The 26526-nt window shown below is 42.9% G+C and overlaps 2 protein-coding genes across 8 annotated transcripts in view; one reads left to right on the top strand and one right to left on the bottom strand.

Annotated features, from left to right (window-relative positions):
• Positions 1 to 1605: 1605 nt before the first annotated feature.
• Positions 1606 to 19369, top strand: plekhg7 (pleckstrin homology domain containing, family G (with RhoGef domain) member 7). Of its 2 annotated transcripts, XM_086027589.1 has the most exons (17): positions 1606 to 1937; positions 2447 to 3214; positions 6488 to 6510; positions 8635 to 8747; positions 10087 to 10127; positions 10537 to 10641; positions 11061 to 11210; positions 11454 to 11549; positions 11916 to 12014; positions 13771 to 13884; positions 14104 to 14278; positions 15772 to 15887; positions 16798 to 16885; positions 16970 to 17049; positions 17922 to 18075; positions 18548 to 18645; positions 19114 to 19369. In XM_086027589.1, the coding sequence occupies exons 2-17, from the start codon at positions 2582 to 2584 to the stop codon at positions 19222 to 19224; spliced, it is 2196 nt and encodes a 731-aa protein (XP_085883715.1). In that variant the 5' UTR covers positions 1606 to 1937; positions 2447 to 2581; the 3' UTR covers positions 19225 to 19369. The 2 variants fall into 2 exon arrangements, with proteins under 2 accessions (XP_085883715.1, XP_085883717.1); XM_086027591.1 differs by lacking the exons at positions 18548 to 18645; positions 19114 to 19369 and adding an exon at positions 18245 to 18326.
• Positions 19370 to 21717: 2348 nt separating this feature from the next.
• The window catches only part of eea1 (early endosome antigen 1), a 30250-nt gene continuing 25441 nt past the window's right edge, over positions 21718 to 26526 (bottom strand). For all 6 annotated transcript variants that reach the window (XM_086027583.1, XM_086027586.1, XM_086027584.1 and 3 more), the window contains 4 exons: positions 25807 to 26045; positions 24968 to 25088; positions 24767 to 24865; positions 21718 to 22739 (listed from right to left, as the gene is read on the bottom strand). In XM_086027583.1, the coding sequence (XP_085883709.1) occupies positions 22617 to 22739; positions 24767 to 24865; positions 24968 to 25088; positions 25807 to 26045 (582 nt within the window). In that variant the 3' untranslated portion in view covers positions 21718 to 22616. The remainder of the gene's footprint in view (positions 22740 to 24766; positions 24866 to 24967; positions 25089 to 25806; positions 26046 to 26526) is intronic.

The raw sequence follows: 26526 nt of genomic DNA, 5'->3' as shown, positions 1-26526 counted from the left end.
CAAGGGTTGCGGGGAGTGCTGGAGCCTATCCCATCGGTCTTTGGGCGGTGGGCGGGGGGCACCCTGAGTCGGTTGCCAGCCAATCGCAGGGCACACAGAGACAAACAAGCATCCGCACTCACAATCACACCTAGGGGCAATTTAGAGTGTCCAATTAACCTACGAGGCATGTTTTTGGGGTGTGGGGGGGGGGGGCTGGGGTGCCCGGGGGGGGGCCCATGCGAGCGTGGGTGGAGCATGCAGGCTCCACGCGGGGAGGCCGGAGCTGGGATTGAACTGTGAGGCGGACGTGCTAACCAGTCTCCCACCGTGCCGCCCCGGCTACATAACTTAATATTTCAATTTAGAGGAAATCTGCTTTTAAGTGTTGGTCTATGTTGTATATCTGCCACTGTTTACACAATTTGCAGCTGTTGTTGAGGAGTTTCAAGGCATTATGGGAAGTTAAGTGACATTTTTTCTTTAAGAAGAAAGTCAACCCAAAATTTTCTTTACAATATTATGTTCTGTGTGACCCCACTAGTCTAAACACGGCATTTGGATTAATATTGTGTTTGTGGAACATGAGCAGCAAAATCCACCCGTTTTTGTCAATGTCAGGGGGCAGCCATTTTGCCATTTGCTGTCGACTGAAAATGACAGTTGCTCAGGGATCAGGTGACAACCAATCACAACTAACCTGTTTCCTGAACTGAGCCATGATTTTTATTGCTTAACTCATAGTCCACAAACGCAATATTCATCAGAATGCCATGTTTCAACTAGTGTGCCTGCATAGAAAATATTTAAGCATGAGTGTGTTGCGGCTGTTGCCGCAAAAAAATATAAGTCTATATTTCTTTATATCGCATGACAATGAGAAATTGTGAATATATGTAGCCTAAATAGTACAGACACATCATTCAGTGAGAAGAGAAGATAAATTGCTAAATGATTGGACTGATGAAGGGATATATTTTTAAGGTTAGGCTGACAATGTTGAGGTTTACTTTAGGAGTGACCAGGTTTGATGTTAGATAGGATGGACATAATTAGAGAGACCAGACTTAAGCCCGTATTCTCATTGAGCGGCGAAGGTTTGCATGTGTAAACGCATGTAGTAAATGTTGTTTTTAAATGGTTTGGACACATTCAGAGGTGAGATGATGGAGATTTAGAAGGATAATGAAGATGGAAGATGTGGACGGATATGTTATGCACATTGATACTTCAGGTGGCGCTGTACATCGACATCAAGCTTCTCAAGCTCAGCAGTGCAATGGTCTTAATGTTTGACCCAAGTCGCCCTCTAGTGTTCATATTGTACATAAACAGGTGAGTCACCTGCTGAACGTGTTTGAAATAAAAACAATCTTCCGCTGTTTTAAACCAGTGAACAAAAGCATTTTTTTTCATGCTTGTATAGAAAATGACTTGTAAGTTTCAAATGCTTCACTGCAGCTGGCAATAGTGCCACTTAAAAAAACATTTCCATTTAATAAGGAAAGTTGTGAAAGTGACTACATATGATAATGATTATACAATCGAATGAAACGTTTGCACATAATTAACGAAGCAAACAGTCAAGGCTGAACTTGAATGCGCGCGCACGCGCGCTCGCCGTGAGAATACGTCCTGCTGTTTCCATACAGGCGGTGCACACTACAGTCGCACCTTTACGCCAACTTGGCTTGCCCAAGTCTCCACGCCCTCATGTAATCAAGAGCACCTGCTTCTTCATTTTTGATGTAGTCGTTTCGTTTGACGGACGACCGCAGACGCACTGAGGCTGTTTATTTTATTGTATTTATTTAATCTTCGGGAGCAGTTTAGTTGGGCCATTTCGGCTTTTCCGCTGCACCAGCCGATCAGGACGTCCCCTCCCCACGGCCACGCTTCTTCTCTTTTCCCCGCCGGCCACCACTTTGTTCGCGTGTCGGCGGTTACGTTCCGCGCATGTAAGTACACCTGACTTCGTTCCACTTTAATAAGTTCGTGTGCCCGGCGCAGGTGTTCTCCGTTGGTTCCGATTGCCAGTGACGCGTTGCGAAGACGTCGCGGAGTTCCTTTGTTGCCTCGTGGACAAACCCGAAGCTGGTGGTTCGGTTTCCAAAGAAACAAATTAATGTTAATGTCATGGCAATAGCCGTGAAAATGACTTGACTTGACTTAACTTAGAACACGCTGGACCGTTCACATCCGTGAACTAACCGCGAGCACGTCCCAGTATGCCACTGTTTTTGTGTCGCGCCGTTGTCAGATGGAATAAACGATGCAATCCACTTTGTAGCCTTCAGACCTGTCCTACGATTTAGAAGACTTGTTCAAAGTGGCCATGACGAGTCGGCTCACGTGAATTCTCAATGTCGTGTTCCATTACTACGCCATGCTCAAAAGAAGACTGTTTCTGTTTTGCCTCCAAATTGACTCGGGTTTTTTTTTTGTTCTCCTCACTTTCATTCCCTAGGCTCTTCAGAGGTTTTGGCGTGAATAGTGTTGGAATGCCGCAGGATCTGACCTTTAATCAGGAGGAAGAGCATCCAGACCCCTAAACCTGTCACTTTCTGAAAGCCTGCTGCACTAGGATGCCTTTGAGCCTAAAATGTCTACAATGAAGCATGACGTGATGAAAGACAAAGACCAGAATGTTGAAAATAAGTTGGACTGGAGTTACATTGAATGGGTGGAAAATGAAGTTGCCACCGCAGGTGTGGCGAATGCAGAGACACAAACGGATCGGGGGCCTTTTGAGCACAAGGGGTGTCAAACCAGCAATCCGGTGATAATGCACATTGATCTTACGCGGACACATTCCAAGCTGAGGCATTCACCTTTGCTCGATCATGATGGCATGGTAGCGCCTTTCTTCCAGTTCGATCGGCAGGCTCCCGGCCGCATCTCCACCTCTCCCACATTGAGGAGGATGAGGAGCACCAGGCGTCCCGTGTTGGACTCCCAGGATGCCGCAAGGATGGGTAGCACCCTGGAGGAGCCCTCCACGGCATGCCTGTCATCACCTTTACACAGAGTAAAGTCTCCCCTCGCCACAAGCCCCCTCCTGTCCGGTGGCGAAATCTGTCATGAGCATCCGCCAATTTCATCCTGTGGCCGACAGAGAACCAGATCGCATAGATCAAAGACTTTTGACAATGGTATCGCTTCCATGAAGCCACAATGTCGCAGTGCTCATTCTACTATTAGGAACGATTTTGGATTTCCTGATAGTGAATTACAGGTGAGCAGTGGTATTTTTATATGTAAAAAAAAATGGTGGGGGCACTAACCACTTTGGTAGGCTACTTATCAGTAGTATGCGCCATCTGTATATGATGTGCTTTTTTAAAAATTCCTGTCTCTTCCTCCAGCAGTATCAATTATTCACACAAACACCAAGAGTAATTAGTGTTCAATTGTAACTGCTGCATGAGACGATTAATTTGCATATTCCAGGCATGCCACTAGAACAGCCTTTCCCAACCTTTGAGTCAAGGTGTGTATTTTGAATTAGAAAGATGTCAGGGCACTACACCAAATCTCTCAAAAACTCTAAATACACTGAAATAATGATAATCTCGTCTCCATTTACTCACTTTGTGTGAAATCTTGGCCTGTTTAGCTGAACACAAAGCTGAGGTACTTGCAATTACTTTGTGTGAATGCCAACAGGTGGATAAACAGGTGAATTGTACACGCTCCCATCTAGATGAAGAGAATTTAATTGTTCTGCCTGTCACTACGTCACTGGCATAGTTAAATGACCAAAGAATTGCGTTATTTGATGGGGGGGGCTTCTGACCAATACATGATGACAAGGGAACACATGGCACACCTGACTTATGTGCCACAGCACCGTTATTTGGGAATCTCTGCATAAGATTAACAAACTAGAGACTGACAGCTTTCTGCTCCTAGACGGGTAGTTGCCGGGGACAGGAAGTTCGACTGATACACAGTTTCTCCTAAAATAAATTTTATTTTGTATAGTTTTTGTTATATACATTTCATTATTGAAACACTCTCATAATAAATTAAGATTGCTGGTTCTGGTGGAGCACTGCTCCCACTGCAGTGGAGAAATGTTGTTTAAAGCATCATTTTAAGTTGGAAAAATGCATGTTGAACTTTCAGTTCTCTTTCCATCATCATCAGCAACTTGACACACAAATAGCTTTTAACCAATCACACTAAAGCAGAATTTCCCAAATCAGGTCCTCGAAGTACCCTATCCTGCATGTTTTACAGAGATTTCTCCCTCCTCCAACACACCTGATTCAAATGTCCAGGATTGTTATTAGGCTTCTGCAAAGATAAGCTGACAAAGTGAAACAGGTGTGTTGGAGGAGGGAGACATCAAAAACAGGCTGGATAGGGGCTCTCGAGGACCGGACTTTGGCACCCCTGCACTAAAGAATACGCCAGTCGTGACACACTGGAGAAGTGTCCATCTTTCTAGGACTCAGCAGCTTTACCTTGCTAAGAGGGAACAAATTGTTGACCTTGTTAACTGACTTTAGTTGCTTGAATTTTATGTCTCTGGAAAGCTTGACCACCCATCAACTAAGCAAAACTTTGAGTGTGCTAGCCATTTCTGAAGAGGTGTCTGTGAGAAAGATGTTTTAAATTTTGACATCTGATCAGTGGCACATTGTCTCAATTGGGACCTTTGCATTAGATAGGACTGCCCCTCAAAACATGCAGATTGTATTTCCTCAAAAGAGAAGTGTGCTCTGTAATTCTTGATCCTAAGGGTATTTTGATTAGATTATGTCACAGGCATGTTAAAGAGGAAGCCAATCCCCTCAAATTCTTTGCAATAGTTTTGTTCTGTGCGCCTTCACTAGTCTAAACATGGCATTCTGATTAACATTGCGTTTGTGGAATATGAGTTAAGATAAGAGCAGCAAAATCCACCCGTTTTTAGCCATGTCAGGGGGCGACCGTATTGTCACTTGTGTCGACTGAAAATGACACATCACTGTTGCTCAGGTAACGACCAATCACGGCTCGGCTTCAGAAAACGGGTCGTGATCTGAGCCCTGAGCACTTGTGCTGTGTCATAGTGGGCCTGCATAGACATTTTTGGCTTGACTTCCCCTTTGATAATACATCTGATTTGATTTGATCTAATTTATTGAACATATAAACACGACATGAAAAAACAAAATCAAAGAAAAAAGATCAATACATATCTAATTCAGTACAGTTTATATATTCAAAGGGAGTAGGAAGAAGTAGAAAATGTATCTAGTCCTACCCCTTGTTCTCTATACATCTCTAGAAATCATGTTATGTTAATAGACAAGTAGGTTATTTGTAAACATTTATATGTATATACACCAGTATGTAACACAACTAATAACAATGCTTCTTTTTACATATGTTTGAAGAACGATGAACACTCCATTATTCAGTACAAATGCTATGAATAGAAACAAAAAGTAAAAATACAAACAGACTATATTATATATAACAGATTCAATTATGTATTGTTTTAAATTCTAAGGGGGGGGGAAGCGAATGTTTTCTTTGTAGGGTTGGGGGGGTTCACTGCTCATGTACTTGTCCCACCATCCCATACCCCTCTGCCACCATTGACCCTATATGGGGGGGGGGGGGGCCTGAAGTCTCAGGCCGCTATGTGGTGTAGTCCGCTGTGTTTTTTAATCCACAGCCTGTAAATTAAGTTGTTACACATTCCTCCCTTGTGGAAGTCCCATCAGGCTCATTCTTCCTTGCCCCCCACGGTGGGCATCCGCAGCGCAGGCTTTTGACAGCCAATGAATCAGCAGTTACAAGCACTGACAGCTGGGACCGAGCCCACTGCCCGGAGAGGCCTGGGAAGTGCTCTCACTGGGCCCCCGTTCGCGGCAGTCAGCAGTCACCTAATAATGGAGGGGTCAGCGAGCGATGGAACAAGATAATAGGAGATCCTTTCATCAACTCCTGCTATTCAACACAGCGCATTCTCAATAGAGTACTGGCGTTCTCCTCAGATATCGTCAGGCTTTGGAATCCGAGCGACCACTTAAAACACTTTCAAATTTGAATGTCTTTGAAAGTGATATAATAGCAGCATTTGCAAGAAGAGCACTCGGCATCGGCCGTGGAATGCTGAGTGCACTGTAAGACAAAGCTATAGCGTGGATTTTTTTTTTTGTTTGTTTTTACCCCTCCTAAGGTTGTTTTCATTGCCGTTTGTTTGCAGGATTAGGCACACAAAACAAAACATAGTTGGCTGATTTCCACAAAACCTTGCCGTCTTCTGGCACATGGGCCAAGGCATTGGCGCACACCCTGATACATTTTTCAATCTTTTTTTCCTTTTCTCATAAGGGCTCGTTACATTTATTTTGCCCTTAGGTGAGTGGCCTATTCATTTCAAAGACAAAATTAAGAACTATAAAGTGTATATATACACTGTAGCTATAGATAAATGAAAGGCTTAAAACTTAGTGGCCATTCAAATCTGATCTTGAAATTGATCACTGTCTGCATTCTTTATTTGCAGGAGAAGGAGCATCGCCCTAACAGGTGAGTGTTTTTGGCATGCTGAGTCAGCGTCCTCCACAGAAGCCTTTTGTGGGGGACTGTTTTTGAATATGAGGCATGTATGAACATCCCCTTCCTCCTTCCTTTTGACTCGTCTCTAATTGCCGATGAGCTGGCTCTGTTATGACTGGACGCCGGCACAAAAACATAATCGGCCCCATCTTGTTCCAACACTTTCGGGCCTTGCCTTATGTCGCTGGGTGCCCGCGAGCAAGGATGATGGGCTCTCTAGGTTAAGGAGCCCCATTGAGCCTTCTTTGTCACGCCTGTCTTTGTTAGCGGGGCACAGTTAAGTTTTGAGAGTCCCATGGTTATGTGTGGACTAGACAAACGCTCATTAATGCTGTTTTCTCTCGCTGCCACCCACACCCCTCTAATGGGCGTCTGCGTTGTTCCCCGGCTGGATAATTAGGCAGCTATTGTCTTTTTAATTACACGTTGGCACTACGCCTCTTCCAGTGGCCGAGCCCTGCGAAGGCATTGGCGGTGCGAGTTGAGTTTTCGTGCATCATTATTTCCCTTGTTGAGCAGGGAACAAAGCCGCCGCTTTTGCAAGTGCCCTCGGCGGACACAGAGGAGGCTTTCTGAGTGGCCACAAAGCAACAGCATGTCATTGTGACGATGCTGCGGAATGAAGCGCACGCACACGCTCTGACCTGCTTTGCGTCCACCAATCTTGTTAGCCGTGTATCCTCCTCAGGTGCTGTTGCCCACTCAGTATTATCTGCTTTAACGTTGACGCAGTGTTACTTTACCTGAAAGGATCCGTTTGCACTGTCAAAGTTCAACAAGGGTGAATGCCACTAACTTATCAGAGTGCTCTGATTCCCGCCTGTGGGCGTTTGTACTTTTTTGACAGTTGAGCTAGCTCAACTGCAGGAAAGTAACCGCAGAGCTCGTTGTGCGCCGCGAGGAAGGGAAAAAAAAACCAAACAAAAAAAAACACTGCTGTTTTGCATGTTATCACGGAACGAGGCAAAGCAGGAGTATGTGTCATTCATCTTTGCGGTACTTCCTCTTGTGTTTATCATCAAAACTACATCAAATGTGTAAGGGAAGCTTTTACATTCAGTAAAGTCAGAGTGCGTGGAGCTTTAATTAAGGATGTTTACAGCGCAGTAGAAACAATGATCTGCTTTCATCAGCTCTGATGGTCTCAAACTTTTGCCGGTGTTAGGAAGTGAAACCACAAGAGCTGTCAAGGTTTACTGGCCAACTGTCACGACATGACAGGCTCCTGCAAGTGAACCTTTACTTCTGCAGAACCAGCCTGTCCGCTTGCTGTGTAGATACAGCGAGGCATAGAGTAGTTATTGTGAGTGGAGTGGCACTTTCTTGTAAGTGACTGCCAATCAGCATCACCCTTTAGGTGTCCGAAGACATCTTCCAGCGGGACAACAAGGAAAAAAACACATTTTGATATGCTTTACAACTTTAAAGTTTGTGGGCAAAAAAGTGAATACTGAACCGTCCTGTTCAGCCCAGAAATGTGTTTTGCTGTATGTGTGAATGGCACGTTTACGGCGCAGCACGACTGAATGACTTTTGTTATGCTACGCTCATGTTCACGCTCTCCCTTAATCACAGCAAAGAAATGCATTAAAACACTTTAGAGCAGTAAGCTGCATGAGCTTAATTGCCATGGGTGAATTGGTACACAATTTTACCCCCTTTTTTTTTTTTGGGTCATTGGGGGTTTTCCCCAGCCATAGACATGCCTTGGTAACCAAGTGAAAAGAGACGGAGGGGATTAGAAGTGCCACACAATGATGGTGTGCCTCTTTTGGCACAAATGGGGGAATCTTTGACAAGGTTGCCTCTGTCAAAAGGCCAGAAACATACCACTTTGTGTTTACTTCTGCTCCGCGTGTGTTGTAAATGGCCGGATTGCTGCACAGTGGTATTTTGCTGGCATTTCAAGAAGAATGATAAATGGAATTTAGTTATTTCCTCCTGACGTACTGGAAGTATTGTCTCTATCAAAGCTGCGTTGCTTATATAAATGTTACAAGGCTAATCCAAAGGCATGAAGCACGTTTGTGTCATTATGTCATTTAGCTGTCAGACCACTTCACTTTTTACTTGTAGTTTTTCTGTCTACTTTAGGCTGGAGGAAAGGAGGCGGAGCTCTGTAGTGGTCAGTTTACCTGGCTTGGATGTTTCACCTGGCGATCTGTTTGTATCCAATGGAGCAGCTGACATACTAAACAACTTTTCTGGTAAAAAAAAAAAAAAAAAAAAAAAAAAGGGCTGTCAACATTTAAGCATTAGCTCAGGGGTGGAGCCAGAACGTGGCTAATGGGTGGGCCTGGAAAAATCAGGATGAATAAACCTGAATGTTTCTCTCACTGAGCACAATCCTCCTGTCCCGACACATCGTATATTCAAATAGAATGACAAACCGAATAATATGAAGTTCAGATCCTCCTTACACAACCACAATTATCCCATTCTTAATATTCAGTTAAATAAAACACAAATAATTTCATAATTTACTTAAAAATGTAAACGTTTTTTTATGAATCTCACTAGGTGGGCTGTCTGTCAATCTGGGTGGGCCTGTGCACACTCAGGTCCACCCATGGCGCCGTGCCTGCATTAACTCTGGAGAGTAATTTAATTTTTTATAACGCATTGTAAAATATTTACTCAGTTTTATGTACTTCCTGTGGGAGCTTCCCTCTGCTCACTTTGCAGCCAAACTTAGAGGAGAGTCACTGTCACAAAGACGGGCTTTTATGTAATTTTACTTTAAAAAGTTGCTCGATGGCTCATTGGAGAAATCCAAAATAATTTGCGCACTTTGCAAAGCCAAATTCAAATACCATGTTAGTTGTACGTCTTTAGTGTATCGTTCAACAGTTGTATTTTGCAGGAAAAGAATCATATTCAGGTATCAAAAAAAGCTAGTAGAACAGTCTTTGAATCCAAAATATTTTTTTTTCCATATTCCAACATTTTACTCAAATATGGTTCCAAGCTATGTAAAAGATTGTAGTTGAAAAATATGATTAGTCACGACTAATTATGGAAACCTTTGCGATTAATTAGTTTAAAAAATGTCATCATTTGACAGCACTAATACATCTATATATGTATGTATGTATATGTATATGTGTGTATATGTATATGGATATATGCTGTATAAATTCCTCCCATTGTACTGTACTTTGTCACACTATCTGGGCAGAATACCAAAGATAACTTTCACTTTAAATGCTTCCTCACAACATGTCAATCCAAATATCTCTTGTCTTTATCTGTCAGTAAGGATTGTCAGTCATGCTTCCCTGCTATTTGTTCTTGTAGTTCAAATTACAATTAGTTAGCATTTGTACAACAGGAGTGCATGCTTCGAGAAGTTTCCCCCGTTGTGTTTTAGTAATGATTTGTAAACAATTTTAAGACTGTCAAGCTTAAATTCCATCAAACCAAGAAGCTCTCGATCATAGGCCAGCTACTTTCTAACGACAGTTTCCCAGCACATTGTTTTATTTCAAATTATTTGAGCTATTCTGCCCAGCCCCTTGTAATCGTCACTGTTATGTATTTTTGCAGACACAAAGAAGTCAAAGTGGCCTTTTTCAAGGCGTAGCACAGTAAGTCTTACTTTTGGTTTAGCAGCTGTTGTGTTCTTGTGGTTTTTTTTTTTTATGTATTTGTTTGTGCGCGTGTGGGTGGGTGCGTGCGTGTGTGTGTTTGTTGAGGTTTCAACATTGTTCCCTGACCCATTTCACAAAGCAGATTAATACGGTTCCTCATCCCTTTTTCCTCCTACAGAGTTTGCAATTGGTGAAAATGCCCAATGTAGAACTTGAGCCAAATTGATTAGTTTAATTTTCAATCATGCAAGACTGGGCCTGAATGTGTACGCACGCTAGCGCATTTTTTTGTTTGACTAACACACGCACGCACGCACGCACGCACGCACGCACGCACGCGCACACAATTGCACTTTTTATTTTATTTTTATTTTTTTTTTAAACGTTACACCTTCTTGACTTTCAGACTAAAGGGAAGTCCCAAGCAGGCACATCAGTGTCGGACATTGAAGGCTATCTCTCAACAGCACAAATCCGGGACTGGAGGAACTGTGACCTTCAGAAGTATAAGGTGAGAAACGGCCTCTGTCAGCGGCACCTGAAGCGCCGTGCTATTTGTTGTGTAAATATGTCTCACTGCGCTGCGAGGGATTTCCAGCGGATGCAGTATTCAAGTTGAGATGCTAACACATCGGGATTTCCAATCCAAATAGAATCAGCGTGGAACGCGCTACTCTGAAATAACAAGTTGTGCAAGAACCTGATTTTCGAGGCGGTAACCACCCAGCGTATAAAAATCAATACGACCGGCACATGCTCGAGTGGCTCCGCATGGCGGGAGGAACATTACAGAATGTGATCGAATGTTTGACACAAACAAGTGATAGAATAACAAAGGGCTAGCTTTTTCGCCATTCTCTCACTTTCACGTCATCTCGAAACTCCTTTCTTGGCGTGAGCTCTCTCTAGCTTTTGTTCATTTTTATGCAGGACTACTCGGTAGCGGAGTTCCTGCAGGACCAGTCGTCCCAGTGGAGCGCCACCTCTGACCCGCTGGCCTTTAAAAGACAAGAGGCCATCTGGGAGCTGTTCACCAGCGAGTGTGTTTACTTCCTGGATCAGCTCATGGTTCTCAAAGAGGTGATTTTTCTCCACACAATGCCGCAGAGTACACACAGAAACACGTGCACACCGGAGCATAAATAGACACGGCAAACTCAAACACAAACCCAACACCTGCTGCTTTGTTCTTTGACGTTGTCTCTCTGGATTCCTGACGCCGGAGTCTTTCGGTTGTCTGCGCTTGCGAGCTGCGGAATACAAACGAGCGCAACAAGAGTGTGTCCAAGCCGATTGTCTGTCTGACTCCTTTGTTGCATTCAGGTGTTTTTGGCTACACTCACAAACCTTCAGATGAGAACCTGCCTGGCTGATATCGACGCCTGGAGGCTGTTTGCGAACCTCAGTGAGCTTTGCTTGGTGAGCTTTAACGCAAACTCAGCGGGAGGGCCTGATAACTTTGCGCGTATCACCTCAATAAATCAACACTAACGTCACGTTATCAAAGTCTCTTTTGTTCCTCCAACTCGGCGAGAATAATTGCAATACTCACCTCCCTCGGCTTGGAAATAACGCGAGATGGCTACGCGTACTTCAAAACGGGCAATGTCATGCATGAGACACCCCTGGACGGAGACGCGAGCTTGATTATCTCTTGGCCGCTCATTTGCTGATTGTGATGAAGAATTGATTAGATGCCGGATGCAACAGGACGTTTGTCTTTGTACTGTACTAATGTAAGGTGTGCAGAGTCACCAGACAGTCACGCAGCGTCTGTCGTTGCAGGTGAGCTTTGGTTTCCTTAACAACCTGCTGCGCGTCATCAAGGACTCGTCGGACATCACCGATGGCAACCGAGCCACTCTGCTAGAGCTGTTGAGCAAAGTAAGACTCCCGGCCGCCGTCACTCCTTCATGTCTCGTGGACTTTGTTACACATTAGCAAGAGATTTCGCATCAACATTTTGACTTGAGTCCTGGATGTTGGATGCGCATTTTTTTGCCGGGCAAAATGATTCTGATTTCGATAGGCAAGCAGCGTGATGTTGGCAAATAAAATGCCTCCATTGAGTCACACGGCAAAGAAAAGCTTTGCAGTGACTCATGACCTCCCGTGGGCCTCTCCCCAAAGCATTTGATGTCATTGAAACTATTCAAGGCCGTCGGCCCAATGCGTTAAGTTTCCATTGGATGAGTTGACATGGTCTGGTAGACAGCGCAGACGGCTCACACTGTCGCACAGCAGTCAAGGGAGGGGCAGGGAACTGCGTGCCCGCAGGTATTAGCTTTGCGTGCAAACACTCGGCTGTGATGAGCAAAAAACATTACATGACACATCAAGCTGCTGGTGAGGAGAAAGCGTCAACAATGGACCGGCTCGAATGATTCATTGCCGCGGGAGACGGAAGTGTCATTTTGTTGAATTTTTGTTCTCCACGAGACGAGCTGTGTCAGAGATTCTTCTTGAAGTACAGCAGAAGGTGTTCGTTTAACGATTTGTCATGCACAAGCACGGACGGTCAACTGCACTGCATCAAACAAATTTTCTGCAACTACAATAACATTTTGTTAATCAACAAAAAGCAGAAATTGGACTGCACACCTTCAACAAGGCTGAACGCTTGCGTCCTTTTGGTGGGGCACGTCTTGTCGAACAAACCTTGTGTCAGAACCTCGAATATGATTGTCGTGCATAAAATGCAGGAAGCAATTTTATTGAGCTTTTTCAATTTTTGTTCATTTGTGTATCATAATAAATTGGTGTGCGTTGGTCCTCGTGTACTGTAATGTCAATGTGATGACAACACGGTACAAGAAGTATTATGTTTCAGTGCAGGGAGGAATCACATTTCTAATGCGTGTTGAGCTCAAAATGTTTGAAACTCGGCTTTTGAGGAAATGCACATGTTTTGCGTCATTCTTATCAACTTTAAATTAAGGACGCTGGCTATGCCCGGGTTGAGAAAATACATCATGCCATATCTATGGTAATTTAGGAGATGGAACTTTTGTCAAATGTAAGATAATGAACACACAAATGTTTTGACATCTTTTAACATAAATTCCCAAGCTATTTTGCTGCTTTGGCATTTCCATGTCAATTGCGCCCTCCCAACCACCCCATTAAAAAAATGTAGGTGAGAGCATAACTCATGACAGTAATACCTTTGTCTGTCAGCTTCATAAAGTCTGAATCTTTGTTTGTCATGCCCACGAAATTGGAGCGGTCACGTCAAATACAGGGGAGCAGTTTGACATGTTTGGTGTCTTGCTCAAGGATACTGCAGGCAGGGGGGGGGGTCGTGAACCGGGTTCCCCATGGTAGCAGGCCAAGAGCTGACCCTTAATTGTTTTTGTTGTGACAATACTTAATTTAAGGGTAAAGTGCCATCTTTGTTTTTTGTTTTTAATCCAGGCCAGTTTTGTTGCTCATAAAATGACAAATCATTCAGTTGTACTGCAAACAAGCTGAGTTTCAGCCTATTTCTTTTGCCAGTGACCTTGGTGTGGTTTTCTTTCTTTCTTTCTGCCCCTGAATGTGTGGCGGGCAGGCTGTCGTCGTATCCAGACGGTGACCTCAGCTTTTATGAGGCCTTTATCTGCTGTGTACGAGCTGATGTGGAATTGCTCTGTGTTGGCAGGCTTTCCGGGAGAGCATATGCCACTGCTTGCAGAAGTACTGCCTCAACTACTCCACAGCTTTGCTTTATCTGGACAGCCTCAAGCCCAGAGAGGACTTTGGGTCTTACGTCAAGGTACACGAGGGCACCCACGCTGTGCATGTGCGTCAGAGCTCTCAAATGCCCCCCCCCCCCCCCTGCGATCAATAAAGTATTGTAATTGTGAGAGCACCGTGCACCTTGAAAAGAAGGCGGCAAACATCCCGCTGCTGTCCCCTTTGTGTTACTTCATATTCGGTCTCAGTTTCGTCCTGCTCTTAAATAGTTTCTCCCGCTCTGTGTGTTGTTACCCAGTGGTGCGAGAGCAACAAGCAGTGCCGCAGGTTGCGCTTGCGCGACCTGCTGGTGGCGCCGTTGCAGAGGCTAACCCGCTACCCGCTGCTCCTACGGAACATCGCCAGGAGGTTCCGCACGGAGGAGGAAAACAGGGACGTGCAGGTGGTGGCGGAGCAAGTGGACGTGTCAATATGTGAGCACGTCCTCCTCTTCCGCCACGCAGAACAAACGGCAAATCAGTTTCTCATCCAGGGGCGTGCACGTTCTTGCAATCGGTGTGGAGCGTGACGTGCTCGCTGATGAAAAGGTGACCTGTCCGCCGCGGCCCAGGTGCCACGTCGTCACCCGTTTCACTGGCTCGAGGCCCGTAAGAGCGAGTGTGTGTGCTGCGAAACCCACACACACACACACACACCTCAGAGGCCGACTTGCAGACAGTATTTCCCGTAAGCCTTCAAGAAGGCGGAGTTGCTCAGGTGCGGTGACAAGGAGTGCCCCGTAGGTAGGCGGAGTATTTCTTTTATAATCTTAGTCGGCTCTAATCTATCAGCATGCTCTCACACCCGTGTTTGACAGGCAACCATCCCTAGATGACATTTTGAAATGCTTTGGAAATGGGACCAAAGTGCGCTAGGACATCCAAAGCAGGGGAGGGCGGACTTTTGTGCCCAAGGGCCACATTGACTTTTGAAAACTGACACATGGCCCAAGAAATTTGTAAAGCCACAAAAGCAAGACTGAGAAAGGCCATTTGGTGGCAAAATAATTTATTCACAGATGTACAACTATGAAACGCACTGAGTGACACTCACTCATCGCATGGCCTGATTTGAATGTCAAGAATGAAACGGTTTTGCATCATGATTTCATGCTTCAGCTCAATGCACATTGTACCGCTCCTTCTGATATGTGCGCCTTGGCCACCAGGGGGAAGTATAATGTGTACTGTATGTAGCGTTGTTAAAGAAACACAAAGACCGTCGTAACTAAGTTGCTGTAAAATTAGTTTGCGACGCCTAAAGATCATATGCCTGAAATAATTGATACGTAAATGCTCCGTCTACAAGTGTTGTTGCACCATTTGTGTTCAAATATCAGATCAGTTTCAAGGTTTAAAACTGAAGGTGAGCCATACACTGTGTTGCGAAGTTCACTGCCACCATCTAGTGGTGGTGTTTCTAAAGCTCACTCGCGTGTCAAAATTATGTACTCAAGACAAAAGGGGGAAAAAAAATCACCTGACTGGCCTTTAATCCGGCCAAATGAGTATTTATGTTAGAAGAGTCCTGTAATATTTGCTGTATTCATTTAGCCATCTTTTTACTCAAATGGGTTCATTAATATTTTTCATTTCTGTGTTTATTTTATGCACTTATTGTTTCATTATAAAAGAGTTGTAAAATGTATGCATTCTATTAAATACAGTGTTACAATGAGTTCCCCAATTTACGAGTTTAAAAAATGAAGCTGGCTATATTTAGCCCGTGGTCCGTACTTTGCTCATTGCATCAACATGACGTCAACGTTCCTTCTAAATGGCAAAGTAAGGAAATCTTACCAAACGGATGGATGAGTGTCTTTGCGGCATCTCAAGTGACCTTTGTGGGAACCTGCCATGTAATCGGAACCCTGGTACTCCTAGTAGAAAGTCATTATTGGGAGTAGTAACATTGTCTCATCTCCAAGGTGACCTGGAGGGAAAGGTGAAATGGTTGGACAACTACCAGAAGGTGAAACAGCTGAGAGACGCGCTGGTGTGGCTGCCCGTGTGGGAGCGGGACAAGCGGGCCTTCATCCCCGAGGTCGGTGATGCCGAACGGCCGTCGTCTCGACTGGAAAAGCTTGAGCGGCCATCTTGAATGACTTCTAAAAATGTATTCTGTTTTAGGGCCGAACAAGACATGAAATTCGAAATCAACATTGCAATGTAGTTGAACTCTTTCACTGCCAGACGTTTTCAGACCCTCTTTTACACTAATTTTGGAAAAAAAATTCAAAAAATATATAAATAAATCCCTGAGGTTGAATGGCTGGACTGTGAAAAGACAAGTCAATTCGTCAATGTCAGGGAATGTGTTAATGCAATCATCAAATCCCAAAACAAAATAAGAACTGCTTCATTCGGTCAGAAGCAGTGCTTACGAAGTGCAGTCCACATTTACGTATTGTTTCATGAAAAATTCAAATGAAGCCTCAGATTTTTTGCACGATTGTTATGAGTTACTTATGTTTACGTCACACTTGTCTGGTAGAATTTTGTGAAGTTGGCGTGAACGCTTACAAAAACGGATTTGCTCTCTTAAGTTAACAACTCAAATTGAAGTTGACAAATCATCTGTTTCATACTAATTCATAGCTCGTTTGCCTTTATTTTGGAGTAAACCTAACCCTATAAAACCAAAACATTTATGTATAATAAATCTGATATTGTTTATTGGAATACAGATGAATTCATTGCTTGTGGAAAAAAAAAAATCTGTATAGCTGTATAGTAAAAATTGCCATTACCGGCACATTATTTCTGCAAATTGTTTAGCCCTATTCAATATGTGTTTATAATACAGATAAGAAGATCCAATCTTTTTCTTATCAGGCTGTGACATCAGATAGCGCAGCTCATTTCTTCTCAGCCCCTTGTGTTGCGTTATGAGCTCCTACTTCCGACAGAGAGTTTAGATGCGATATATGTTGCTGCTGCTTGTCTGTCTTCAGACCGTGAAACATCTGCTGAAGGCCGTGACGCTGGAGAATCTCATTTCTCACAGAAGTCTGCTGCACGAGGGCAAACTGGTGCTCACAGGTCTGCCTGTCGTGCTTCTCAAGACGCATTTGGCCGAGCGCTTGGAATGCACTCTCACGCCATCTTGCTTTGGCTCTCTTCCAGAGAACGCCAAGCTCATCGACGTCTACCTGTTCCTCTTTGACGAATTCCTGCTCATCACCAAGATAAAGAGAAACAAGAAGGTGTGTAGGCGCATAGTTATAGTATTTACTACGCTTAAAGGGAGGAAAGCTATTTTTATAGGGGACACTTCACATTCTATTCCATGGGCGCCATTTTCATAGCTGCAGTCTCTTGAGAACTGCTTGACATCTATTATTGTTCTCTCACCTGTGAACTGCTGTTGTTGTAGCCCAGGGCAAATTAGAGCTTGACTCACTTGTTGCCGTCATTTTGAACCAAGGTTATTCTAGTTACACACAGTGTCAGTTGTTTGAGAGTTATAGTTTACTTATGTAATACTAAAAGTAGAAGTCAACCTAAACATGTTTTTTTCAAGAATATGTTCCCAGCAGGCCTATTAGTTGAAACGCGGCATTCTGATTAATTTTGCATTTGTGGAATATAAGTTAAGCAGCAAAATGCACTCGTTTTTAGCCATCTCCGGGGGCGGCCATTTTGTCTTCTGTTGACTGAAAATGACATTAAAACTGCTCACAAACACCAATCACGGCTGAACAGTTTTCTGAATCTGAGCCGTGATTGGTCGTTGTGAGCAGTTGTGATGTCATTTTCAGTCGACAAAGACAAAATGGCCTCCCCCGGAGATGGCTCAAAACGAGTGCATTAACACTTATTCCACAAACGTAATATTTCTCAGAATGCCTTGTTTCAACTAGTGGGCTTGCATAGAACATATTCTTGAAAAAAATGTTTGCCTTGACTTCCCCTTTAAAATGAATAAACTAAATTGAAGCATTTTTGAAAAAATAATAAAAAGTAACAAACTTGCTCTTAAAACGGACTGAATTAAAAAAAAAAAAACGAACAAAAACCAACTAGAATGAAAAATCCCAAACTATTTGAAGCCTGATACTCATGCGTGTGTGCATAGAGGTCCATCGGACCGGAAGCCAACTCCCTGCGCTTGGCGCAGAACCTGGAGCTGGACCAGTTGCTGAAGGAAGGCTGCACCTTCACAGTTCTCGACCAGCCCGTCTCTCTGGACCGCCTCCAGCTCAGGAACATTGATCAGCTCAATGCCTCAAGTAATAACAAGAGTGTCGATATGCATCTGGGCTCATACCTGTCAACTTATACGTTTTCCCCGAATTTTATACGTTTTTTTTTTTTTTTTTATCATTTCAAATTGTGTACGCCCGTATAACAATTTTTGCACGTGGATTTTTTTTTGTTTTTTTTGTTTTTTTTTGTTAGAGCGATCTCGTCTTGCCCATTTCGGCTCTAATCCGGATCGTCTCGGTCACTGGTAGCAGACGACAACGTTATTGGTAAATAAAATAAACTTGTTCACACAAATTATCTTTGTTCTTATTCTACATAGTCTGTCTTGCTGTGAGTAAATAGGTGCCGCGTTGTGTTTGTAAGGTTTATTATCGCTTGGTAAGGGGAATTGCAATCATTAATTAGGGGAGCAATTGGCTGAGGTTGACAGGTATGTGGGCTTGTTGTGACGTTTAAATCATTTAATGGATATCTTTGTCTGTCTGTCTTTTAAAGCGTCAGGACTGCCTCATTCTTTTATAATTACGCACCAGAACCGCTACCAGCAGTGTATTGGTGCGTTTGTCCTGCAGGCTGCGTCAGAGGCTTCCAAGGTAAATCCAGGGATAGGATTTGGAATCTTTTCATTGTATTAATTTGCATTAACCATCACGCTTTATTTGTGGACATTTGACGACATGGTTTTGACACCTTTTTCCAGCTCGGCTCCACCTGTGCATATTTTGGATGAAATGTTGGCATTTCATTTCAGCCATTGCTGTAGAACTGGACTGTGCCCCTTAACGCATTCAATACCAGACATTTTCAGACCCTCTTTTACCTTAATGTTTGAAAAAAAAATATATATATATATATATATATATATATATATAAATATATATAAATTCCTGGAATTGAATGGCTGGACTGTGAAAAGACATAAATAAGTCATTGGGATTGAACGAGTCAATAAAGCGTCATCCTCTGTCTTGGTGTCATGATATGAAATGGAAAAGTGTAAGCACTCCTTGGGCGTGAACCTGATACTCATCATCACTTGCGTGTGAATGTTTGTTTTCCAGAGAGCGTGGCTGTCGAAGATAGAGGAGGCCGTGTCGGCCCTGCTGAAGCTGGACTCTCAGCAGGCGCGAGTGAAGAACGCCTCGCTGTGGTTGGAGTCGTCCCAGATCTGAAACGTCCCGCTGCACTAGATGCTGTCGCACATGCACCGCTGTCCGCGTACACTTCAGTGTCGTCAAGGACTCCACTAGCACAAACAGTACTGTAAAGTCAGCTGCTGCAGTAGTGTACCATTAAAGCTTTTGTCATGTAGTACAACTTGTTACCTTGTTTCTCTTCTTACACTTGACATGGGAGCATTACATTGGGTGTTCATGTGAATTTGCCTAAGCAGATTTACAACAGTGACTGGTACAACCACTGGCAAAAAATATGGAATCACCCTGGAAATCTCCATTTCCAGAACTGAACACCTGCATCAGATATGATCTGCTCGTTAGTCTGCCATTAAACAGGAGTGATCCCGTCTTGGAGAGCCGTTGCACCAAGTGGACCGACATGAATCATGGCTCCAACACGAAAGATGCCAATTGAAACAACGGTGGTTGAGGTTCACCAAATTTAGTGAAGTTATGAAATGTGCGATTCGGAGCGTGTGTCGTTTCCGGGAAAATCATGTAACCGATGACAAACGAGGCCTCGGTTTGTGCAGATGTCCTTGGTTCATTCAATGTATCGTTACTTCAAAACACTTGAGACCTCACGACGCTTTGCGGGTGTTGTGTTTGTTGTGAGCTTCTTCGTCAGTTGCCAAGTTAGAGAGTCACTGTGTGCGTCAGAAAAGAATACTCAGAGTATGGAAGTGCTCATGTAGGATTAGCCCTTGTTTTATTTTGTTGTGGCCGGTATGTCGTCATTTTCTTTGTTTGCCAGTTGCAAGCTTGCATTCACGCATGTTCATCTAGTACCGTTGATAACGCCTTGCTCTTACAGTCACTGTCCTGGATTCGATCTCCTTAATCGATGTTGACAGTTTTAAACTCATATTTATAAACAATCTACTCATGTTATATTTTGCTTTATGCCATATTTGCACTACACACCTACTGCAACACTGGTACTTATGGACGAATTGTACAATTATACAATTTTATTTTTACAAGTATACAATTTTATTTCATTCTGTATGTTTCACTGCCTTTTTTTAACCTCCCCCCTCAAAAAAAAAAAATCATACATGTTATCGGTCATTAATAGTGGAAGAAATAGCTCCATACTGTATGTGTGTGTTTCAACACAGGCATGTAATTTATCCACTGAATTGTGTAAAAAATATCCACTGCACATAATTTATATACATAGTTGGGTTAAAATGAATTAACGTTTGGTTTTGCCATAAGCACCCTTGGCAGTATGTGTTTAACCCAAAAAGCTATGCGTGTGAAATGTAAAAGTAGGGTTAGGGCAGACTAAGCCTAAGATGCAAGGTGGAAAGTTTCCAAGTTTTACAATCTGTAGTCGCTTAATCAAGGCGTGCCTAGAACTGAATTCATTGTGACATTTGGGCAAACTCACATAAGGCATTTCTTTTGAGACGTTCCAAACGCAATGCAGGAATTCAGAGTGTGGGAACATAATCGAATGCTGAATGTTTTATTTACGTTTGTCATTGCAATGATTTATAAAATGAACTGATTCAAGTTGAGTGTGGATTACAACTTTCTTTTTTGTCACTATTCAATATGATGACATGTTGGCCCACCTTGACAGAGGTAACTGTGCATAAAGGCACACAGTTTCACCCACGACCACGCACCAAATAAAACCATTCATACCATGAGACATTGTTACGCCGGTGAGCATGCGTGATAGCAGATAGGAAGGACAAAAAGAAGAAAACAACCATTCAGTGTGTAATCTACGGGTCTGTGGTGGCTCTCAATTTATATTAAAAAAAAAAACAACAACACACAGACACACAATGCACCCACACAAATTGCACGTTTCCTTTCTCTTGTTGTAAGCATTTTATAATTATGTCAGCCTTTGTTTGTAATAAGTATACCGGGGACAGAAATACTGAATCTTGTGGTAGTAGTACTTGAGAAAGGGAATTAGGTACTGCGTGGTCTCTCTTCAGACTATTATGACACATGACTTCTTGAAGGTTGGAATAGTGCCCCCCTTTCTCCTACCAATCTGAGGTAGACATATGATAACATAAAAAAGAGTGTGTGTGTGTATATATATATATATATATATATATATATATATATATGCAGTATATGCATACTGTATATATATATATGCAGTATAAGCATACTGTATATACATACATATATATATATATACTGTATATACATACATATATACACATGTGTATATACATATACATACATATATGTACATATATATATACATATATATATATACATATACATATATACACACATAAACAGCCTGCTTCAGTGCTTAAAGAAGTAACGCGGGACTGACCATTGCGGTCATAAATTAAATAAACAAAGATTTGAATTCTTACAGGTGTGAGACAAGATTGGAAATAATAACTGCAGATCGTGTAGTGCGCATCCTGACATATGACAGCAAGTCTACATTACACAGGCACACGCACAGCTCCGGCAGTAGTTAACCCATTCCCCCCCCCCCCAAAAAAAACACACGCACACAAACATGCAGGCGCATTTCATGACTGCATTACCAGTTTGAAAGCACAAGCACCACCTTTTAAAGATATTAACACGTAAAAATAGAAATGTGGCAAATTAACAGAATGTCATACACAGCGTGCAGTGCTATGTTCAAAACAGAACTTGATAAGGTGATTGTACTGAAATATGAAACTGTGGTTTTTTTTTTCCTCTCCTCACATTCTTTGGTCATGATATACAACAATGTCAAAACACGCGTGCGCACACAGGCTGCCGAACAAAGGCAACATGCAGTAACTGACGTGACATCAGAGCGTCAAGGAGATGCGCAAAAAGAAACCGAGTCATGGGATGCTTACTTTTGCCGAGTGTTCTTTCACCACTGAGGCCTGTTACCTTTATGTATGACTTTCACAGATCGAAACCATCAACCAAACCCAAGCACTTTGCTAGACAGATGGTGCCATTATGTATAAATAAAAATATATACTCGTGATTTTGTTTCTTCTTTTTTTAAGACAAAATAGTTACTTGCATTTACATTTGCACGGCAGCTGTGCTTTTCAACATGACTACTGACTGACTTGCCCAGCGACGCTTTCGATGTCAGGTCGACTTTTCACGCCACTTTTACAGAAGCACAACACTGCAGATAAAGACAACTTAAGTCAGGGGAGGCGTTGACTTGCTTCTGTCGCCACCTGGTGGCCGTTCATCGAATCAGCAAAGGCACAAAAACATGTCCACAATATTCCAATTGCTCCCGTTTCATCACGTAACCCTGATGCCTCGCTGATAGAAGGCCTCCCTTTTCGTTTCTTGACACAGTCTCTGTCCTTTTTAGTGCACATCTTACATGAGAAAGACAACTTGAGTTTTTTTCCTTGAGCGTCAACTCAGCCTTGCAGCTCCTCAAAGCACGTCTCGCACACCCGCACGGCTTTTTTGGAGGACGGCGTCAGGGCGTTCCTTGACGAACACTCGGCGCAGAAAATGTTCCCGCAGTGTCTGCAGTGGTGCTGCAGAAACATGACAGACAAACACACACATCACCAGAGCATGTGTCATATGATTTTAGCATGATTTAGAGCATGACCAAGAGGGGACCTAAAAAATGTCCCCTGTTGGTGTGATGACGCCCAAGTCCACTCTTTGATAGGTACAAGAGTGCACCCATTCACGCACACACACACGGGTGTGAAAAGGCTTTTATTGTCTGAGGTATTCAGTTAACTCATTCACTGCGATTGACTAACTTATTGGAGTTTTCACAGTCCAGCTATTCAATCCCAGGAATTTATTTATATTTTTTTCAAACGTTAGGGTAAAACAGGGTCTGAAAATGTCTAGCAGTGAATGAGTTAACAGCACGTTTACTATTTTGGTTGAAGTTTGTGTGGCGTACAATCTGCATCAGGATGACAGCTGCGGCCAATATTTACAAATAAATAGCGACATGCGGATCGAAAACATTGGCAAAATCTCTCAGTATGATGCAGTACAATGCAAACTAAAACCACGAAAATAAACATATTGTTTAAAGGCGTAGATAGACCAAAAAGACGCTGGCCAACAGTGACAGACGCTTACGCCCTGTGGCGCGCATGCATCAGATGTAATACCCTTTCATACCATTGGCGGCAGTAGTCACCATTTCTCATGGTTGGAAAACTCCAACCAGAAAGCTGTTGGCCGGGGGTGGATTATAAAAACGTAAACAATGCATTCAGCTATATTCTTCACTCACGATGAACTCCCACGCAAAGTAAACCATCACGTTCTTGACACAGTATTGTGAAATACTTCAATTGTCAACCCTCGCTCTTGTACTTGTAAGAAGATTAAGGCAGCGGAGGCGTGCTCACTGTTTTTCCGCATTTGTCACTTCCCGTTGGTGCTCCGAGCGCTGACTTGCTAGCTAACAGCCAATCAGAGTGACCAAAATGTCACGACTGGCGACACCTATTCAACATGCATAAACGCCCCCCAGACACTTAGAGACGGGTTACAACACTACGACGGTGGCCACTACACCAAACAGACGGCGCATTCAGACGCCACGACGCTTCACAACCTCCGACCTCTGTTTGGTCTACCATTAATGAATACATCTTTGACCATGACGAAAATGCATCATTTGTTACAGTCCAAGGCAAGGTTAGAGTTAATGAAAAATAACAAAAAGGCAAAAACTTGATAAATACTTGAGGAGAAGTCAACCAGAACATTTTTTTTTTCAAGAATATGTTCTATGCAAGCCCACTAGTTGAAACAAGGCATTCTGATAAATATTATGTTGGTGGAATAAGAGTTAATCCAGCCGTTTTTAGCCATCTCTGGGGGTGGCCATTTGGTCACTTCTGTCTAAGGTAACGACTAATCACAGCTCACCTGTTTTCTGAAGCTGAGCCATAATTGGTCGTTATGTGAGCCCTGAGCACCTCGGATGTCATTTTCAGTCGACAGAAGAGACAAAATGGCCGCCCCCTGACATGGCAAAAACGGGTGGGTTTTGTTGCTTAACTCATATTCCACAAACGCGATATTAATCAGAATGCCTTGTTTCAATTATTGGGCCTGCATAAAACATTCTTGAAAAATATGTTTGTGTTGACTTCCGCTTTAACAAAATTAAAATGGAACATTCCCTTGACAAATACTCCATATATTTAAAAAACTAATACCAAAACTACAATTACAAATATGTTAGTTACCTATATAAAACTATAAAACTAATAAAAACAACTACAACAAAGCATTTAAAAAATGAAAACTATAACTAACAAATCTGTATGAAAAAACAATTAAAACTTAACTGGATATCTTAAAAAAAAATGACGACAAAATAAAAAGTAACTCTAATGAAAAATGCTAAATTACTATAACCCCCGTCCAAGTACGAGTATAGATACTTCTATTTGATACGTCATTATATTATCTTGTGTAGTCATAATGTGGCTTGCCGGTGTATAGTTTTCGTGGCAATTGTAAGCAATGCTCAAAAAGGTGAGGATGGCCTGCAGACTTATCTGAACTTCCTTCTTACCTTCCTGACAGTGACGGAGAAGCCTTTGCCACACGCCATGCAGTTCTGCACGTCGTGATCCTCTGCCCACTTCCTGGTAAGACTCTGGGACTGCTTAATCTTAAAAAGCGAACACGGCAGATATGAAGAGGATGACTGTCTTGGGGATTTTCTTTGAAAAGTGAGCTCCCACTCAGGGTCCAGGCGCCGCCACTCACTAACCTGGAGCGACTGGTTCTCTCGGCCCAGTTCCTGCATGGCTGCCGTCGTGTCGTCAACTTTGCGCCTGAGTTCCACCACCTTGGCCTGGAGCTTCTCAATTTCTCCTTCGCCCTTGACACACCTTCATTGCAAAGGCCACACACGCGCAAAAGCGATGGGTTGAAATGGCTGACTGCAAAGCATTTTACAGGGGCTCTTCGGTCCCTTGGCAGGAGCAATATATAATGTTTTGAGATTACAAATAAATGTGCGCAATGAAATTTGAAGTTTGAGTAATGGCATGACGGTATGTTGCACGGGAGCTGGCGCTGACTGTTTATGTATGCCTAAAAGTGTTTAGTAAAAAAATATGTATTATAATTATGATTTATCAATAGCATAAATGTCACATTCCCTTGAAATTCATGGACCCCCAGGAGCGACAGTAGTTCTACCTGTATATAAAGTTTGAGTTACCGCACCAAACTCGATGCAATACAGTCCCCACAAAAAAATGCATCCGATGACCACCGGATGCCGTTTGTATTTATTTTTCAATTTTAATTGGTTGATTTTAGGTCAGCGTGGTGACCAAGTGGTTAACTAGCCTGGCCTCCCATTTTTCTGGCTTGAATGTTGACTATCCTGTGTGGCGTTTGGATGTTTTTCCTAGTGGGGCTTCCTTCCTGTCACATTCCAAAAACAAGCTTCCGTGGTTCATTGAAGACTAAATTGTCCAGAAGCGTGAACGTTAGTGTGTGTGTGCGTTTTACACAAAGCCCGAATGAAGACAAGCACGGGTAAGAATGTCTGTCCCAGGTAAAGAAATGTGAATTTTAGTGGACGCCGCTTGAACACACCTCTCCAAAAGCGCACGTCTCTCATCCTGGTTGTGTTGTACGGTGGCCTCCAGCACAGCGATCTCGCCCCTCAGCTCGTCCGTCTGCTTGTCGAGCTCAGTCACGCGTCGTTGGCTACCCTGCCACTCTCTCTTTAGTGTGGCCACGTTTTCATTCAGCGCTGTCACCTGCACCCCCAGTTTCGTCTCCGCTTCCTCTCCTCGCTTCACCTGCTCATCTTTGGCTCGCTTCTCGGACGCCTACAAGAAGAGGTGACAAAAAAAAAAAGCCTTTTGATCTACTCTTGCGTAAACATTGTACAGCAGTGGGTGGCCACCACTGTTTTGCCTTGCAAGCTACTTTCCAAAAGACCAACTCAAAATAGTCCACCTACACATATGTACTGTATATATTATGGTTGTCAGTCGATTAATTTTTTTAAATCCTAATTAATCACATTATTTCAATAGTTAATTTGTGATTAATTGCAAATTAATCGCACTTTTAATATCTGAGCTAAATGGACAAAAAAAAAGGGTTTCCAAGTTTTTCATACTCTTGTTAATTAACAGAAAAGTGGACAAATGTTCAACTCATACAAATAATGTACCTTTTAGTTCATTGAGAGAGTAAGCCATTAAATTATTTGAAGGTAAAAAAATATAGTATTCAGTTAAAGGACAGTAAAATATTGAGTCATAGATTTGTGTTGAGGTCATTTTTCTGCCACTAGCTCGCAAT

This window comes from Filicampus tigris, chromosome 4 (assembly GCF_054856515.1).
Source record: "Filicampus tigris isolate MCC_2025a chromosome 4, RoL_Ftig_1.0, whole genome shotgun sequence".
Classification (NCBI taxonomy): Eukaryota; Metazoa; Chordata; class Actinopteri; order Syngnathiformes; family Syngnathidae; genus Filicampus; species Filicampus tigris.
The sequence above is the reverse complement of the archived record's forward strand: the minus strand, read 5'-3'. Positions and strand labels throughout refer to the sequence as shown.